This window comes from Aythya marila, assembly GCF_965140915.1.
Source record: "Aythya marila genome assembly, chromosome: 2".
NCBI lineage: Eukaryota > Metazoa > Chordata > Aves > Anseriformes > Anatidae > Aythya > Aythya marila.
The window spans coordinates 96188767-96207663 of NC_139043.1; the positions used below are offsets into that span (position 1 = coordinate 96188767).

An 18897-nucleotide genomic window follows, 5' to 3' on the forward strand; every position below is an offset into this window, starting at 1 on the left:
CTCAGACTTCGTATAGCCAATAGGCTTGGAATTCAGAAGCTCTTAAGCCAAGAGGCTCATTGAGCTGAAGGACAGTTCGGTGGGAATACAAAGGTATCTAGTAGAAGAAAGCAATTTTAAGCAAAACGTCAGTCAGAGTAACAGGTCAAAATGTCAAAAGTCCAAAACTTAACAGAAGCAGAATTTTGCCTCCACATTTCACTGTGGCACAAAGTACATACTGGGGATTCAGCTGGTCCACTTGTGGTTCGGTACAATTCATGGTGTAATTGTAAGGAACGGGAAGGGTTTTACACACGACCAAATGATAGGCGGAGCATGAGGAGCTTATATGTCACCTCATTAGTGCCATATAAATAATAAACTACAACCAAATTGGCATATAATGCCAGTTTCCAACCCAGGACTGTCCAAGAACAGCCCCTTATATCTGAGAAGAAATATCTGAAGGCTGGTGGAATACAATCAATCTTAGGTTGTGCTGAACGCAAACCTCCTTCTCTCTTGCCAAACGAATTTGATTAATTAGGTGCTCTAACAATCAGTCAGAAAGTGAAGCACACAACTATTCTGCAGCTGGACTGAATAACACAGGGAAAACAAGCTCAATCAACATTTTTTAAGAACACATTATTTAATTAAGGACTGTCTAAAAATCTATTGTGCTGTTTCTGTTAGAGTTCTTTCCCTAAATATATGTGCTTATATAGTGTAGATTTTAATTTAATTTAATTTTATTTTTCTAGCCAGCTCTTCTGATGAGGCAAGATTGTTTGCGGCTATCATGACTGCTGAATTCTATTTTATTTTATTTTTTCCCTTGTGGCTCTTTTAATGGGTTGGGAAATCTGAACTAGGGTGAGTTAAAAGATTTGTGAAGTTTCTCACTGTTAAATAGGTTGACCATCCAGCGAGATACACTGTACACTCCCTCATCAACAAAAAAGTTTTATAACCCAAAGCCATGTGGCAGACAGTCCTTTCCTTTTCCTTGTTGTATAGCTGATGCCATTTGGCTGGCTACATGCTGGACAAATTTCACATGCTTTTCTTCAGTGCATAGCATGTGTGTCTGGATAGCGTGGGCTCAAAAAATTGTCCAAATTCACTTTACGGAGGAGCGATGCCTAATAATCGTGGCAGAGTTCCTACTTGACATGGTCACTTTTCTTGTCACGCACTTGGAGCTGCCAATGGTGTGATGGAGGTGTCCAGATCCTCAAGGGCAACAGTGATCAGGAAAGGTGAAGGCCATGCACAGAAATTGTTTGACATACATGAGTGTTATCTCTTAGGACAGCTAAGAACTGTCTTCACTTTTGACTCACTCTGAAAACTGTACTAACATTTATTTTATTTTATTTTAATTTTATTTTATTTATTGCCTTTGTAAGTTTTTAATTCGTTCAGTGTTATTAACATGACTAATTATGTGGGATGCTTAATCCTTTCACCACCAGAGCAGCGAAATGCTCAGGGCCACAGCTGGGAGTTTTTTGTTTCATTGCTTTTGTTTTAGGCCCAGAAATATGTCTACATTTCTATATGCGTATCTTAGTTGTGTAATTCCGTGAAACAAAACAAAACAAAAAAACAAACAAACAAAAAATAAAACCAACAAACCCTAGGAGGCAACATCTCTTGTAAATCAGCTGCACAGAAGTTATTCTCAGATACCAGAAACAGGTTACTGCTTGGTTTTACTGTAAAAAATACATTATCCCATGCTTATAGATGACAACAACCTTTTTCTTTTTATTACATCTCTCTCTATTTCCCTATTTCTCTTCTGCACATTATCCCATCAGCTTGTTACTTGGTTTACTTCATTAACCTAAATGTATTAATTTTGGTATATGTTAGTACTGACTTTGCACAGAAACATTTCTGAATAGAGACGAAGTTCAGGAAGAGTGATGATATGTGAGTTTTGCATTTAACTCCTTTGAGAAGAAATAGAAAATTATTGTGAAAAGACAGCCAAGAATGAAAAACAAAACAGTACAAAATGACAACAACAACAAACCAACAAAAACAAACAAACAAACAAAAAAAAAACCACAGATGTATCAGTTATGTAAGAACAGCTTTGAACAAGCTAGCTCAAAATATGAAATCACAGGACTTTACTTGCTTAAATAAAAATGTTATTTTAAGATTTACTTGTAATACACCTACCCCCAAAGTAACAATATATAAATGTGTAGGAATTTTTCACTTCAACCTTATAATGAGAAAAACAGCTGCAAATACAGTGCTGTGACTACAGAAATTCAGCATGAACAGGAAGGGAAGCATTAAAATGTAAGTGTGGAAGAATGAAGAGGATGCATTGTAAAAGCCACTGTAGCTATAAGCAATAAAAAAAAAAAAAAAAAAAAAAAAAAAAAAAAAAAAGTCTTGGGAGACTGTGAACATTTAGTATTGCAAACACGCAAAGATAAATGATCTTCAGACAAAATCCAGGACTACATCCTCAGCTGCACAAGATGTGGTATAACTCAGAAAAGGGTCGCCCTGGGCCACGATGCATTTTGCTGCTCATGGGGCCGCAAGAGGCCTGCTTCAGCCCTAGTGCTGAGCTGGGCCCCACCGGCTGCACCTGCCCCCAGCATGGACATCTTCTCTGAGCAATGGCCCAGAAGGGTTGGACAATTAGTCCTGGCTAAAGACATCTCTACTGTGTAGGGAGAAGTGTCACGGAGAGGATCTGTGGTAAACAGCTCCTCTTTAAAGGTAAAAAGGTAGAGCAGCTTGGGCCCTGAAGGAAGTACGACCATGGGCTGCAGGAGGGGTTACTTCTTTGTCAAGGTCAAGAGCCTTGAGGGGAGGCTCTGAAAATCTTTCAGAGACTCTTCAGCTACCTAGCAAGAAGGAACTTTGTTACCAGAAACCCCAAACCTAAATGAACCCCAAGGATTTATGAAGGATAAGTACCAACTACACAGCTTGAGCATCCTGCATTACCTCTGATCCTCATGACTTTGTAGTCACAGGCTGTCCTCCTTGAATTACACAGAGCTGGGAGGGAGAAAGTGCTTCTCCCTGTACAAGCCTTTCCCTACACTAACCCCTTTCCAAAATCCTCTTTTGTGTTTCCTAGCCTATGCCCAAAATGCAGAACCATGCGGGCAGATGTGCAGAAAAGGCTAAGTGACCATAAATTATGTGGATGTGGAAGATGCCTGTGAGGAGTAACCAAGATGTGATACAGGCAGCCTGGCCAAGAGATGGAAAAGAGCATAGTGAATAACTCTGGATGAAATCTCCTGCACATATTGGTAGTAAAAAAAAATAATAATAATAAAAGGGGGAGCAGATGTAGGGAAGAAATGCAAAGGAAAAACTTATCAAATAAAGATGATTTATATCAGGTAAGTTAGGTGATCTCCAAGGAGAGACAGCTCTAGTGTCTTCCTAAGAACAGAGTCCGAGAAGTATCCGTATCTGCCTGGTGTGTTTTTTCTTATGGAATTAAACAGGGAGCGTTTGGCCCAGTGCCTTTTAATTTCATTCTTGCCAACAACTTTGTAACAAATCCAGAGAATAGGTATTTTAGCTGTAGTTTATATTTGAAAAAAGTTGGGAAAATGCCTATTTAGTTTGGCCAGATGTTTAACAGGAAAACACAATGATATGAAAAGTATCTGAATGATGTAACCTAAAAAAAAGTCAGAGGAACAAATTGACATTTTCTGGGATGGCAATACTACAACTAAGAAAAGTTGGACAAAAGAAAAGACTAAACCTAAAACCAGAGGAACTGAAAACAAACAAGCAAACAAAACCCCACATTTCTCATGTCATTTAAACTCCATCACAGCAATCATGTTATAAAGCCATTAGGTAGAGAAGTGAAAGCCTGGCAAGGAGACACATTACTTCATCATGTTGATCTTTGACATTTTTCTATCAACCAACCTTACAGCAGCCAACAGTCAACCACAGATGGGAAAGCAAAAACCTGGGTCTTCCGTAAGCCCACCACAACAGCACCTTGGATCATTTGAGTTAGGTGTGACATGCCCATTCTTCCTCTGTGTGTGTTCTTTCTTTTGGATCTTCATCTTGGTTCTTTTTATTTTTTCTCCCATGATTTTCTTTCTTTGAAGTAGAAGCTGAATTAAAAGGTTCTATTGATCAGCCTAAGAGCTGTAACTTTTGGGTTCAGAATAGGTATGTGTACCAAAATAAAGACATTGCCCACTTAGTACAGTCTCAAAACATGCATACTTTAAATGACTTTTTCTTTTAATACAAAAATAAGACAATCTTTCATGAGTAATGTTATAGCTTTCAGGAGTCAAAACCACCACCCTTATCTCAAACATCATTGATTCTCCCTGGACTATTCATACCTCACCACAAGGCTATCTAGACCTGGATTGTCCCTCCATTCTTGCTCTCTTCACATTGCTGAAATTGTCTCCACTGGTCACCTCTTGGCACCCTAGCACACTTAGTTTTAATGACAGAGTTTTGAATTATTTTCACTTTGGAGCAGTGTGGAAAGAACTCTGTCACTGGCTAAGAGAAATATCTTTCATATCTCTTTTCTGGATGGTGCCTAAACAGTTGTCATAACCACTCAAGTAATGACTCACCTTCCAGAACACAGAAGGCAACCTCAGAACAAAAAGGTCCTCACTCCTGTTCCCTGCTTTCTTTTGCCTCTACCCTTACTGTGCATCATTGTCCTACCTTCCAATATTGTTTCCATGCAGCAGACAAAAAAAAAAAAGGAGGGGCCATAATTATATCTTCCTTTGGGAGTCCTCCGCTTCCTTCATAAAGCAATTTATAAGAAAACTGAGTCTCCTGTCAAAAAGATTTGTCTTCAGATTTCATATATGACCTGCTCTATGATCCTGCAGCAACTCTGCAAAAATAGCCTTTTTTTTTTCCCTCCGTAATATAAAATAAGTTGCAATAAATCACTCCCTTTGCATTTGCTGGTGTTAGCACGTTGAAGGGAGCAGTGCATGTACCGCAGCGTTAACCACTGTGAGCATTGTGGTTGATAATGGCAGTGCTTGCAAAGATGAATCACCAGCAGGGAAAGGAGTTCAAAGGGAAAATAATAATAACAAAAAAAAACTAGCAAGACCAACTGCCAAAAACCAAACCCGAAACAAATTGCACCAGAAAGAATATCCAGGGAAGAAACAGGAGCGTAACTGGGAAGAACAGCATGTTTTGTGCCATACCCTAATTTAAATATGTTGCTCTCTTGTTTAGATGTGACCTTATTAATCGTGACCTAAAAATATGTTACTGAATAACAGGATATTTGGGATTTTCATTGAAAATATATGCTTTTCTTCATTTTTTTCACCGCTTCAAATGTTGGCCGTACAGCTTCCTACAAAACAGCTTTTCACGCATCAGAAGATCTTATGAATCTTTATGGAGTTCTGTATTTCACATTTTCTTAACCCTTGCCCCACTAGAACAAACGATTGCCTGAGGAAGGATTATTCTTAGTTGTGCTTTCCTACCATCGACTATTCTGGGCCCCCAAACTCTGTGGGGGCCTTCATGAGAATGCTTTCATACAAATCATGTCTGTCACCTCTCACTGACAGCAAAGCAAAGAAATACACCACCTTAACACATAGGACAGAATAAAACAGAACTCCAAGACAGGAATGATCCCCTCGCTTACCACCCAAAGCTAAGAAGGCAAGTCTTAGCCTTCTTTCTAGCAAGGCTGAAATACTCCAGTTAGCTGCTAAGTCTTGTATGGGGAGACAGAGGGAAACTTTGCCAATGGACTAGACGACTTGCTACATTTTAAGAGCTTTATGAATTGTTAAAAAGCTCTTCCCCTTAGAACAATTCCACATGCTGGGCACACAGCAGCAGCAGCAGCACGCGTCCCTCCTATTTCGGTATTCTACTTGAATACAAGACAAGCCTGGAAAACAGAGGACAAGCACAGGGGCTTCTGAGGAAGAAGTCACCTTCTTTACAACTTCGTAAGAGTAAAGGCTCAAAGAACACGAGGGCCACCCCACAGCCATTCTCTCAATCAGCCAGCCAGATAGAAAATCCCAAGCAAAGTGCTCAATTCCTACAGTGTTGCTTTTGCTACTTCCTTCACTTTCACATCTTCTATGAAGAGTAGGTTGCGGACTACATTAACCAGAGGCTAAAAGTTTGCTTTGTTTTGTTTTTCTGTGCTCCAGCATAACATCTGTCAGCCACTTTTTCTCTCAATAGCTGAGAGCAACCTTTGCTTTTATTTAGGAAATGGTAGATACGAAGAGCTGGAAACCAAAATAAACACTATAACCTGATGTTTAAAGCTGTTACATTTTTTCAAGAATACCCAATGAAAGAAGACCCGGAACACCTTAAATTTCAAAGGATATTAGGGTATTCTGAGAGGAGAAAATATGGTCACATTTTAGAACACTGCGTATGTCTGAAAGTCACAAAAGTCAGGATTACCTACAAATGAACAGTACTGTTCTGCCCTTGGCAGACTCTACCAGTGTTTCCCTAAATGTTCAGCATCAAAGTGTGTTCCCTATCAGCTGGGCACCTATCCTGTCACTATACATTCACATTAAAACACCCTCTTTCCAGTGCGCATTACTTAGAAATGTGCTCAGTCAGACTGACTCTGCCACTTTATGCTCTATGGTGAATTAGGAAAGGGTCTGTTAAAGGATGATACAGGCCACTCTTTTGTGATGGTCTGCAGTTTTCTCTCCCAATACATTTTCTTTTTATTTAGCACTTCCATTTTTATCCTGTGTTCCTCTTCGGCCATCTCACACTCTCTTTCTATTTGCTGTATTTTTGCCACATGAACTTCATTCATTTGGATTAACTGCAGTTGCAAAATTGACATTTGCTGATGATGCTCTTCCTCGTGCATCTTTTTCAGAGCACTTTCCTGAGACGCTTTACTTCTGTAGTTCTTATCCGCTGCTATTCTGACATCAGAACACGAAGGCTCAGGTTGGGAGGTACCTTCACATACTGGGAAATGTACCAGCTCCTTCTCTTCCTCACAAAGTTCTCTACTTGAGATGACAAATGACTCTGTAAAACAGAAAAGAAAAAGTATTGTAGTATACCCCTCTTCTCCCTCAAGAAACACAAACTTGTGATAATATCTAGAGGTGTATACATCTAAACCTTATCCTTCTGTACCAGAATTGAGCAGCCACTACATGACGCTGTTCTATTATAGAGTACTGCGGGCACAATGATCTGAACTGAACCATTCTGGGCTTTGCTGATAGCCCTCCAGGCCGCAATGGGAGCTCAGTACACTAAAACAAGTGTTGACATTTTTAAGTGGGCACCTAAAGTTAGGTGGCTGAGCCTGGAGCTGAACCTTAATGCAGATGTTTAAGCCAAATCTGTATGTGACCTGCAATCATTTCCTGAAAGGTCTGAGTGTCAGGTAAAGAGTTGCATCTATAATAAAACCAACAGACTGTGGAAATATGGGGAAAGCTACTACTTACTCCTTCCTCATCATTACTGCATATACCATAAACAATGTTGTATATTTTCTGGAAAACAATTATATTATTCTAATTTCAACAACATTCTACTTGTTCTACTGAAATAAAAGAAACTAGTCATGGAATATAATAGCAACCACTGCAATTTATTGTCTTTACTTATGGTAAACACAATCATGAAAGAGAAAATGTAAGAATGTTATCTAACAATGCAATTACTTTTGTCTTCTTAGCAAGAAAAGTTTTATGTGGTCATTCTCCAAGAAAGGACTGTAGGTATTCTCCCTTATACTCTTGTACTATTCTTTCAGTGTATGCTTGCCAAACTAAGCAGAATATAGTACTCAATTTTTTTTCAAAAATGCCATACTCCAATGTGGACTGCAGTGTGAAATATGACTGTACTCTTTTTAGTCCTTCTTGAACACAAAGGAGGGAAGACCTGCAGGGAACTCTTGCAGCAGATAGTTGTCTATCAATTTGCTGCTGGTGGATTGTTTTGTTTTTATTGCTCAGACCTTTTCCCAACAAAATGACACTTTACAGAGGATCAAAATATCCTTGGGACCCTTCTGTTCTCTGTAAAGCCAGTGTGATGCCTGCTGTGATGCTCGTTCCAAATCAGAAGATATGTCAAAAACTGATTTAGATAACAACAAAAAATTGACTAAGATCTCAGTTTAACTCTTGGGGGCCTAGGGAAATAGACAGAGTCTTGTAATATCACAGCTCTGAAATTACTTTTCTGTAACCAGCAGTCACAGCTAAGTGGATAGATTTAGATTGCTGAAAAAGAATCACTGGCAAAACCACAGACAAAAGAAAGCTACATGCATCATCACAACAACATTTATACCTTGACTAGAAGCATCGGGGTGATATTCCGAATCTTCTTCTGGTGGGCTCTGCAAAAAGTACATTTGCTCAGGCATTATGCTGGCAATCTTCTCCTTCCCTATGATGTGAGTATTTATAAGTGGACTAATACTTCTTTTTACCTTCTCCCGTCTTTCATGTGCCATTATCTTTTTTGTCCGTGCCTTGATATTCTCCCAGCATTTCTTTAGCTGTTTGAAGTCTCGCAGTGATACACTGGGCTGCGAATTATATTCGTGAGCTAGAGCTTGCCAGGTGCGTTGTTTCAGGGCAATAGTTCTTGCATCACTTTTTTTACACTCAAGTACATATTTGTACTTTTCAACCAGTGCAAGCAGCACACTCTTCTCCACTTCTGAGAAGTATTTAGCAGGCTTTATTATTTCGTTTTGCATTTTCTACTTTTTCTCCAGGAAGCCAAAAATCCTATGAAAACAATGTTGAAAACAAAGAGAAAAAATAATACATATTAGAACTGGTTACATTATCAAGTAATTGTGTTTCAGCAAACAACTCCTAAATATAACTTCTGATTGCAAAACACTTCCTTATCTAGAAAAGCTTGGGCATACTTCTACAGTAAATAACAAAGCATTCAGGTTAGATAGCATAATCATACGCTGGTTTCTATTGCTACTTTAGTGGCTACACAGTTCCATAAGAAGTATATGTTAATGAGAAGATGCTTCCTGCCTTTGTTATATTTTGTCTTGTTAGAAAATATTTGGTGTTCAATTTACTTAGTAACTTGTTTTTTAACACCTTGTTTTTCTACTCATTAACACTCAGAGAGTTGTCAAAGCCCTGAACCGTGGAACAAGTTCTGAAATCCAGCCCTTGATCACTTCTGATTTAAATCTAAAGTTGTCTTCAGCAGGTTTGTCTTCCCGTGGGTACACAAAAGACCCTCTTCTGTCCCTGTTGGATAGGTATAACTGATTTCTCCCTTATATCCTTTCTGTTTTACTTCAAAGTTCTATAAGAAATTATATTAAAAAGATCTCTTTTTAAAGACTTATGATAGTTTGGCTCTCCCCCATGCTCAGCCCTTCTGGACGGACATCCAGCAGTGAGAAGGATCCTGAGCAGGATCTCACTCCCTCTCTAACTGTGCAGCCCCAATTACTTTCAAGCGTTGGGCAGAAACTTCTGAATAATTATGTACAAAAAGGAGAAGTGTTACTGTCTTAGCTCACATTACTTCTGGTTTTAATCATAAAACTCAGGGACAGACATCATTGGTTCATGTTCCTAACAGTCTAGAACTCTTTCCCCGAATGATTTTTCTAGTATTTTGCCTACCGTTTCTACTACTTCTTTCATAATGCTACCTGAGGATTCAGTAGATGTCACAGTCAGATTTCCTATTTTTCAGTCCAAATATTTTTTTTCTTAACTCCACTGCACTAGCATTCTCTTTGTGCCATCCTCGTCCTCGAAATGTCTAAATACTTACAGTTATTCTCGCCTCTTCCAGTGAAGGCAACTATTTATACTCACAAAGAAAGCGAAGAGACAAATTAATATCGAAATGAGTTAATATCAAAACCATCTCTCACATGAGAACAGGAATATTCTCAAGTAACACATGATAAAGGTCATTATAATCCATACGATAAAACCCAGAAAAACATGAGGATCTGAGGGACATAGTAGGCTGTTGAAGAAAGCACAGAATAGCAAAGCTGAAATAAAGTGAATAGAAAATAGTAATAGTCTAAGAAACTACAACATACAGTTAAATATAGCTAAGTCACTTGCAGCAGCTAATTTGTATCACTATTGTAAAAGAAGCAATGAGCACCCAGTTCTGTGCTTTATTTATCTCAGTGCTTAAGTGCACACCGACTGGACACTTGGAACCTGCCCAGATCCTGGCTAGTCCCAGTTCTGCGCTCTCTTCAGAAACGCTGGTGTCATGGGAGAGCTGGAGCTTTTGGAGCAGACAGGATTTAGTGGACAAAGGGCATGGATCCGTAGGGAACCAGGCTTTGTTAGTTCTGCTGCTCACAGATCAGCTTGTTCTGGGGTGGGAGAAGGATGAGGTCTGGGTGTAAGGAAGACGGTTCCCAGATCCAGTGTTTCCTCCTTCACACTCTACCAAGGTATTTATCAGTCTCTGTGAAAACTTAGGCACTGCATGTGTTGGTGAGCAGGAATTCTCAAGCACCTATAATCTCAGAGTACAAACTATGTGCGTGTAAACAATGTTTGAAGTATCACATACCAATCATTATTATAACGCCTAGGTCTGATACACAGAAGAGGACATCTGCTGCAGAAGTTCCTTAAATAAAATAATAAATAAACCGACAAGTCAAGAAATGAGCAATCTAAAATAAAAATAATGCAAACTGGGAACTTGGCTCCATGAAACAGCTCTCAAAACCCGTAGAGTAAAAAAGACCTATAATGAAATGGACTCTATCTGCTAATTGATTTTACTTAGGTACTTACTGTACCATTCCAAACCATTGAGCTGCTTTGGACAGCTGCTTCAGTGAAATTCTTGGGACTAAATATTGATGTTTCAATCTGTCTTAGCCTTTGTTTCACTGAGAGGCAGAACAGAAAGCAATCCCTCCGGCAAGTCTTAAGATCCAATAGCTGATGACCCCAAAGAGCCAGGATCAGAGGTTTCATGGGTCTTCCACTGAGGCATGTAAATCTTGCTTCTAGCTTTGAAAGAGTGCGAGAAACTCTGACTAAAAATAGTGATATTTATGTGTAGAAGATCGCTTTAATTAGCAGAACAATGGATTTTCAGGAACTTTGGAGACTTAAGTTCAAAATATTAAACTTAATAATACCTGGACTTCTAGATTCCAGGTGCTAAATAAAGGTGCTAAATATTTGGCTACAAAGACTGTCAGAGATCAACTGATATCAGTAAACATTTAAATATTTCCAAATGTAACTTCATATATATTAAAACCCTATATATTAGGATAAAAGCTCATCTTTCCTGGTTGCTGCCACAGCAAACCCCTAAAACCCCATTATCACTCATTGATATTATTTTTACTGTGATAGGATCTGAGATTCCTGAGTCATAAGCTCAGATGGTGTACGTTTAAGAGTGGAAACATAGGTTCTACTCTGAGAAAAATACAAGACTAATGCCTTTCCCTCCCCCATACACATTCCTACCTACTTTTCCTAGACATGCACACTGCACTGGTGTCCTTTCCATGACAAAGCTAGGATTATGATTAGGATGCATAAAAGACCTCAAGAATTGCTGAAAGCAGTTTAATGCTCTTAATACAGAGGGAAAAATTGAAAATTCTTGAAGCTTCTTTTCAAGCTGTTATACACTCAGCCTGCTTACTTCATTATATGAAAGCCCATTTTCAATAAGGTAAGTTGAAAGCACTCTGAGATGCCAGAAAATTTACAGCACTGAGGATTTGCAGCAAAATACTACCGTGCATTTGTATTCACCCTTTTCTTTATGGATATCAATCACCTTTTGACAGCCCACTGGCTCCTCACTGGAATACAAGAAAGGACTCTCACAAAGTGAAATAATTTCCATTTCGAGGCTGAAAGATCCTTCCAAGATGTATGCCCAGGATAAAATTTAGCACATAAGAATCTGTGTTGAAATGGAAGCAGTTTATTGCATATAGCTTGCGCAAAAAAACAGGATTGATTTGGGAATGTGATTTAGGAATGTGACTGCACATGAGGACAGCTGCACTGTAAATTCAAGGAAACAAAGAACAGAAAGCTTCTCACACTCTTACAGGTGCTCAGGCTGTTAGACTGTCCTATGCAGTAAGGAATCACTTTACCCTAATTATCTTTTTTGGCACAGCTCCACTCATAACTTGCTTTAAAACAAATCAGTGTCCTAAGTACCTCTCTCACACAAACCTCACTTTAAAAATAACAAAAATATCTCCCAATTCCTGACACTTTGAAATGCTGTGTGGCGTTCTGCTCCTGAAGACTATAAAGGATGGACTGTGCTCTGCTGGAAGAATATCTTGGAAAAAAAATACACAAGTGAAGCAACGCACATATGTTCAGGAGTATGTAAATGTGTATTATTTTGCTTGCACACATCTAAACACACACTCAAACTCCAACCAGTTACAAAACACATTTTGAAAAAGAAAATCATTTCATGTTGGCACATGGGAGCGTGTTCAGACCCTGAAATATTTCTTTAGACATGAGAAATGCAAGGAGAAAATCATGATGGAAGCCTTAACCTAAATGTGGAGGTTACTCTAATGAAAAACAAAGATAACAGTTTGCTAGCAAACTGTAGTCACTTACAGTGTGAAAATGCGATTCATTTGCCAATGCTAACAGAATTGCTATCAGAAATAGTTAAGGACTTAAATAAAAAAAGTAAATGTATTTATCCAACTTAAATTACAGATGAAGTATGAAGCGTAATCAGCGATTTACAGCACTGGTAGCCAGTCATAAACGCTGTCCTTTTCATTCAGTGTCTGGATGAAAAGACAAGTGTCTGGGTGAAAGAAAGGCATGGGAACGCAATGACCAAATCCCGGCACAACAACAGGTTTATGTTTCATGTGGAGAATGGGAGAAGCAGCAGCAAACAGCCTCCTTCTTCCTCAAGCGTTAGGTTTTCCTCGCAGAGCATCCTTCCATCGGGCTGCTCCAGGCCTGACCCTGCCTACCTTGAGATGGGCAATCACTAGGGGATTAGACGCACATTACAAACATGAATGAGACCTGCAAGGAGAACGTGTCACATGCAATCGGTTTAAAAAAAATAAAATAAAATAAAAAATAATTAAAAAAATGCAGTGGAGTGCTTTTTATCTGTTGCAATGCAAATTCGCAATTATCACGGACTGTCCAGCAAATGAAGAAAACCAGCTCTTAGTTACAATTCACAGGGTTTTGCCTGGATTTCTTCTGGTGCATGTTAACTACATGCAATGTATTTTTTATATTTTTTTTCAATGCATGTCACATTGCACAGGCACAGACGGGCTGATCCTGGCATTCCGTGAGGCTATTTTACACGGGTCGCCCCGGCGCCTATGGAGGCCACCCGAAGCGGTCCGTGGCACAGAAAGGTGAGGGCTGCAGGTTGCTATTCCCACGGACCGCCCCAAATCCCCCTGCGATTCCCCAAAAAGAGGCAGAGGCAGGACCCCCCCCCGCCCCCCAACCCCTGGGCTTGCCGCCCCCCGAGCGGCGCTTGCCTTTAGGATCTCCTCGCTCGCTCCCCTGGTGCCGGAGCTCCTGGCTCGACAAAGAAGGACGCTCCACCCAGGGCGGACATGCGGGTTGAGGAACATCTGAGGGAGGGAGGCGAGCAGGGAAGGAGGAGGGAGGGAAGGAAAGAAGGAGGGAGACCCGCCGTGCCCGGCCCCACAACCAGGGCGGCGTTGCCGGGGACGAGCCCACCCCTCGGCTGCGGGCTGGCAACAAAGCGCCGCCACCTCCCTCCCTCCCTCCGTCCCTCCCTCGTCTCCTCACGGCACCAGCTCGGGCTCTGCCTCCCACAGCGCTCCCAGCGGCGGTCCGGGGGCTCTCCGTGCCGCCAGGGCCCTGCCACCGCCGCCACCTTCCCCGCTGTCCCCCCGCTGTGGCGGCGGCGAGCGGCCGCCATGTGGCGGCCCTGAGGCGGGCGGCGCAGCCCCGGGGCCGGGGGGGAGATCGGCGGCCGCCGGCTTTGTCTTGCTGCCGGCTGTGTTGTGCTGCCCGAGGGAAGCTCCAGGGGTTCCCTGCCTGTTTCCTGGGGACCTGGGCGATTTCCCGACTCTAAAATAATAGTATTTTTTATTTCGGTACTTGCCCTAGGGTTGCTGTATCATCTCAAGCGCAGCCATGGACCCCGAAGCTGAGATCAAGAAGCAGGTAAACCCCTTCTACTGCAACGTGAGTATTGCTCGTAACTAACGTGAAATTGAACTGAACCGAGGTTGAACTCTGTATCTTCAGCCTAACCGGTGTTTTTTTTCCTTCTGGGGAATCCCTGACCATGTTTTTGCCCTGATATGTCTCCCTCACCTTTTCAAAAATAAGTTATTCCGGTTATTAGTACAGAATAACAGCCTGACATTCACCACACTTAGAGAATTTGTACAGGACAGCAGTTGTTTACAGCTGACGTGGTTTTTAAAGCAGCCTTGCATTGCAGCCTCCTTCTTACCTGCGTTTGACCTGCTGCCAGCTCGGGGCTTCCTCAGACCAAAAGTCATCTTTCCCAGTCGTCTTTCTTGGTTGTATAGCAAATTAATCCATGAGGAGAAGGTCTTTTCCAGCTCTTCCTCCCCTCTTAGCCTTCCTCTTTCAGTTTTGCTGCTGGCTCCCTGTTATCCGGCTTCGTTCAGCTTCGTGATGCAGAGCATTATGCTGAGGAAGCTGAAGGGAAGTAATGGCATCTTGATGTGAATGCATCGTCGTGTTGCATTCAAATCAAACGTGGGCAGTTTTGGTGATTGTACTGGTTCTACTTCTTGCTGAACACCAGACGAAGCAGGAGCTATGTTCAAGTTGGCTTGTGACAGTGTTGGGTTGATGGTTTGCCCATCTTCAGCTCAGTTTTAGCATATTTACATTTTTAACTTGGATCAGCTTTGCTTAGTAACCTTTATTGTACAATATTCCTGCCTATGTGTTCTCTAATCTTTTTTAATGTACTTTCCCTATTGTTGATTTTGTGAGATCCTTATAAACTTACAAGTTTAGTAATTGCTCTACAATTTTTTCTGAAACCTCAACAAAAAGTATCTGCAGTTCAGATAGTTAGGGTTCTGAAGTTTACCGATTGTGAAAATAATAACTTTTACTAACTGTAAAGTTTTGCTATTACATCTTGTGCAAATACACAACACGTTAACATGAGAATAGTCTCTTAGTTTTAGGTAGGTTATTGCTATTGTTGATAATTTGATAATGTTCAAGAAGCTGTGCTGGGAGTTCCCTTCCAAAAATAGATCTTTATAGGTAAAAATGTTTATGTTATTTACAAAATGTTATTTCTTTCCCTTAGTTTACCCAGGGCACTGGTCTGCTTGAAACAATCTTGCCAATACACCTGCTAAGTATCTTTGTCTGAGCAGGGGCATGAATACTAAAGCGTATGTTGAGTAATAAAACTTTCTTGCAGTCCATTAGAGGCTCAAATGAAAAGAAACAAAGCAAAACATTTTCTTTATTTCTAATTGGATAGAAAACAAGAATGAAAAAAAGTTTGTGTGTTTCCATGGTTATGGTTTTTGTTTGCTTGCTTGCTTGCTTGGTTTTTCATGGAGATTTCTCATTTTACAGATTGCTAATACATGGTGTTACCAAAACACAGAGATTAGCATACAGAATGAGTATTAGAGTGGTCATTTGGGTTTGGACTCTGTGGTCAGCTGTCTGGCTACTGCTGGACTCCATGCTCTATTTCTGGCTTCAGTAGCTCTTTAGTATATAAACATGACATGAGAGAGAAGAGCAGTGGTGCTATCTTGTATCCTAGAGCCTCTGCTTTTACATGGTTTTCTTTTAAGCACTGATCCACCTCCCTGAGAGCCCATTTTCCTCCTGGGAGAAACTTCCTGCTGCCTTCAGCTGTTTTACACCACTGTCCTGCACAGGGTTGCAGGACCTCATAGGTTCACCTGCCCATAAATCTCTGGCCAGACCAGCTGTGGGCCTGGTGTTTAGGGTTGTGGCAGGTAGACAGCAGTGCTGGGACAATTTTAAGTTCTTAGCGAACACAGGGGGAGATGCACCAGTTCCTGCATCTCAGCAGGTTCTGCATCTTTGTGGCATTGACTCTGGTGAACGGGAGTGCCAGGGCACTGGAAACCAGCTGTGAGAGACTGAGAACTCTAGTCCTTTGTCAGGGTAGATGAGACTCTTGGATGTTGATCCCATAGTGGAAGGGCGTGGGATGTCTTGTTGGGTTTTTGTATTCCGAGGCATGACAAAAGAGTATCTGGCACAGAAATGCATGGCTCGGGTAAGGTAGGAAGATGAAACGCTTTCGTCATAAACATTTTTGAACGGGACAGGAAATCTTTCTGCTTTTGCACCTTGACCATACTCTAGTTATGCATATTTCAATTTTTTTAAAGCACATACAAGAAGTTACTGTGGTCACTTCTAAAAATAAATGTTAGGGATACTGTTATCTTCTTTGTATATGCATAAATCAGTCAAGTTTGTTTTTGTCTTGAATCATTTTTTACACACTCAATGGACATCAAGAAGACAAAGCTACCCTTTCAAAAGGATTCAGGGAGCAGGAATGCAAGGAAGCATAAGAATATGGCAACCCAGGTGTTAGGAAGATAGAGGTGTAGGTGCAGCAGGTGCATTGAAATCTTCTGATAGGATTTAAGAATCTTGAGCTCGTCTTCTTGTTCTGAGGCTTATATTTGCTGCTGCTCTGGTGGAGAAGATAGGAAGATACATTACGACATCTTGTGTTCTTAGGGTCCTTCAGGTAGATTTTCTGGGTAGGCATGAAGATCCCTACCAACTCATTTTATTTTGTTGTTGTTATTATTTTACCTTTTTTTTTTTTTTTTTCTTCTCTCCTTGTATAGCACTGGCATCAAATTGTTTTGCTGTCTTTTGCACGTTTGGCTTTGTTGTGTCAAGACAGGCAATAATTTTATTAAATAATTAGTAATTTTAATTTAATTGAAATAATATTATGTTTCTAGATAAAGGCATTCTTTTGAAGTGGAAAATTAAACTGCAGCTCCTCATTAGGAAAAAAATAAAATCCTAATGTATCTGTTTCTCAGATTTACTGCTGTTGTTTTTAAAGATGTTTTTTCATATGAGTCGGAAATATTTGGAAATAAACCAGCTATGACCAAAACACTTGATATGCATATGAGTAAGACAGGCCCCAAACAGATCAGAGCACAAATCTGTTAGTTTGGGTGCTGCTCTGAGAAAAACTGGCTTTGGACACGTGTATTGGCTTGTGACAGGTATGCACTGCCTCTGGTTCAGACATAGCTGATAGGGTGTGAGGAAGATCTTGGATCTGTCTTGGCTTATCCACGCAAAAATGTGCCATGAGATAGCAGTGGGATTCTGGTGACATCTGAAACTTTTATGCAACGTGGAGATTCCTTTTTTATTGCGTGGCTATTTGGTGGTTGTAGGACCTCATGAAGGAAAGTTCTCGTTGAGGTCTAGTAAAGTTCTTTATTTTGTCTTAGAGAAATAATACTTTTATAGAACTTGCCTACACTGACCTTTTGATAGCAGTTGTGATTTGTTTTGATATCAGTTGTATTCTTTTTCTGCTGGTTTACATGCAATGCCAGAAATGCTTCTTCTCTTTAACCTAGATTTGCAAAATCTGGTGTGCTTCTGCATTAAACTTGCAGACTCACTTCCTCGGATTCAAGCATAAGACGGTAAGATCAGTTTCTGAGTGCACCTTTTGTCAGATTTTATAGATTGATTTAGCAATAGAACGGGGGGTTGAAATATCTTTTTTAGAGTGTGTGAGTTCAGATATTTAACTTGTTTTGTTGCTTCACTGTTTTGTTTACTGCAGTAAAGTGGAATTATTTTTATACATTGGTACCATCAGAAAAGATGGATAAAACTTTGTGTCTTGTATTCTGGATTGGTAGAGACAGAGAATACATCAGAATGCAGGACTGACAATAAATGCAGAATGGAATTATTTAAATGATAGACTACCTAGGGAAAATATATTTTTGAGTATAGTGTAATTTTCTTGAGGTAATCTAAGGTGTTAGTGTTAATCTAACTCATTTCATAAACAAAGATACTTTTACATTGCTATCTTTTGAACCTTAAGTGACTGTTTTTCTTCATTGCTTGTTGATAATTCACTAACTTAGGTTGAAGAAGCACTGAAAGCTCATGGTATTGGTAAGTGCAAGATTTTTTTTAGGTCCTATTCTATATTATAAGAGCACTTTTCTCCCTTCCCTAATTCAGGTGTTTATGAAACAAGAAAAAACAAATCTTTCTCAAGATTTGTGCTTAAAGTCCTGGCCTGTGTTCTTCAGTGATATAACTGTATAATCTTACAGTGAAAAATCAATAATGTGAGCAAAGTTTATTAAAATGCACTAGCTACAATACTAACGATTGCCTACATTTAAAAATTTGAGAAACCTCAAAGACATTCAAGACTGAAATTAGGAAGCGTATTTTTAAATATATATATAAATGTATGTGCTCTGTACACGCTTTATATTTGCTTTTTTAAAGATCTCATTAAAATATCTTGATGTCTAGCTGAAGCCAAATACTTCTAGTAGGTTTAATTTATCGTTAAAACTTTTTATGAACTCGTCTAGCTCCACTAGGAATCAGGGTCATGAGGGTCTAACTGTAACTTTTCCTGCTTATGTTTTATGATGCACCAAAATGTATTTACAGGTTTGTACAGTGATACAGGTTTGCACAGTGCACTTCTCCTGGGATTTAGTTTGAAAGTTGTGGCCCAAGTATGCATTGTCGTTGCACCTACTCAGTCTGGGGTATTCTGTACAGCCTTTAAAGCAAATTTAAGCAACTAGATATTTATCAGCATATATGCCCT

General features: G+C 40.0%; 2 protein-coding genes across 5 annotated transcripts in view; one reads left to right on the forward strand and one right to left on the reverse strand.

Moving 5' to 3' along the window:
• Positions 1-1017: 1017 nt before the first annotated feature.
• Positions 1018-13761, reverse strand: MSANTD3 (Myb/SANT DNA binding domain containing 3). Of its 2 annotated transcripts, XM_082753827.1 has the most exons (4): positions 13556-13761; positions 8483-8786; positions 8341-8389; positions 1018-7053 (listed from the first exon to the last, which is right to left on the reverse strand). In XM_082753827.1, the coding sequence occupies exons 2-4, from the start codon at positions 8753-8755 to the stop codon at positions 6644-6646; spliced, it is 732 nt and encodes a 243-aa protein (XP_082609953.1). In that variant the 5' UTR covers positions 8756-8786; positions 13556-13761; the 3' UTR covers positions 1018-6643. The 2 variants fall into 2 exon arrangements, with proteins under 2 accessions (XP_082609953.1, XP_082609952.1); XM_082753826.1 differs by having other exon boundaries at positions 8341-8786.
• A 66-nt stretch (positions 13762-13827) lies between these two features.
• Positions 13828-18897, forward strand: part of LOC309874963 (uncharacterized protein) — a 23089-nt gene continuing 18019 nt past the window's right edge. For 2 of the 3 annotated variants that reach the window (XR_014316949.1, XM_082753818.1), the window contains exons 1-3: positions 13829-14234; positions 17663-17731; positions 18188-18218. Coding sequence is in view for 2 of the 3 variants with exons in the window: in XM_082753818.1 (XP_082609944.1) it covers positions 14184-14234; positions 17663-17731; positions 18188-18218 (151 nt within the window). In the remaining variant the exon portion in view is untranslated. Of the gene's footprint in view, positions 14235-17662; positions 17732-18187; positions 18219-18897 lie in introns of all 3 variants that reach the window. The other variant, XM_082753819.1, reaches the window with a different exon arrangement.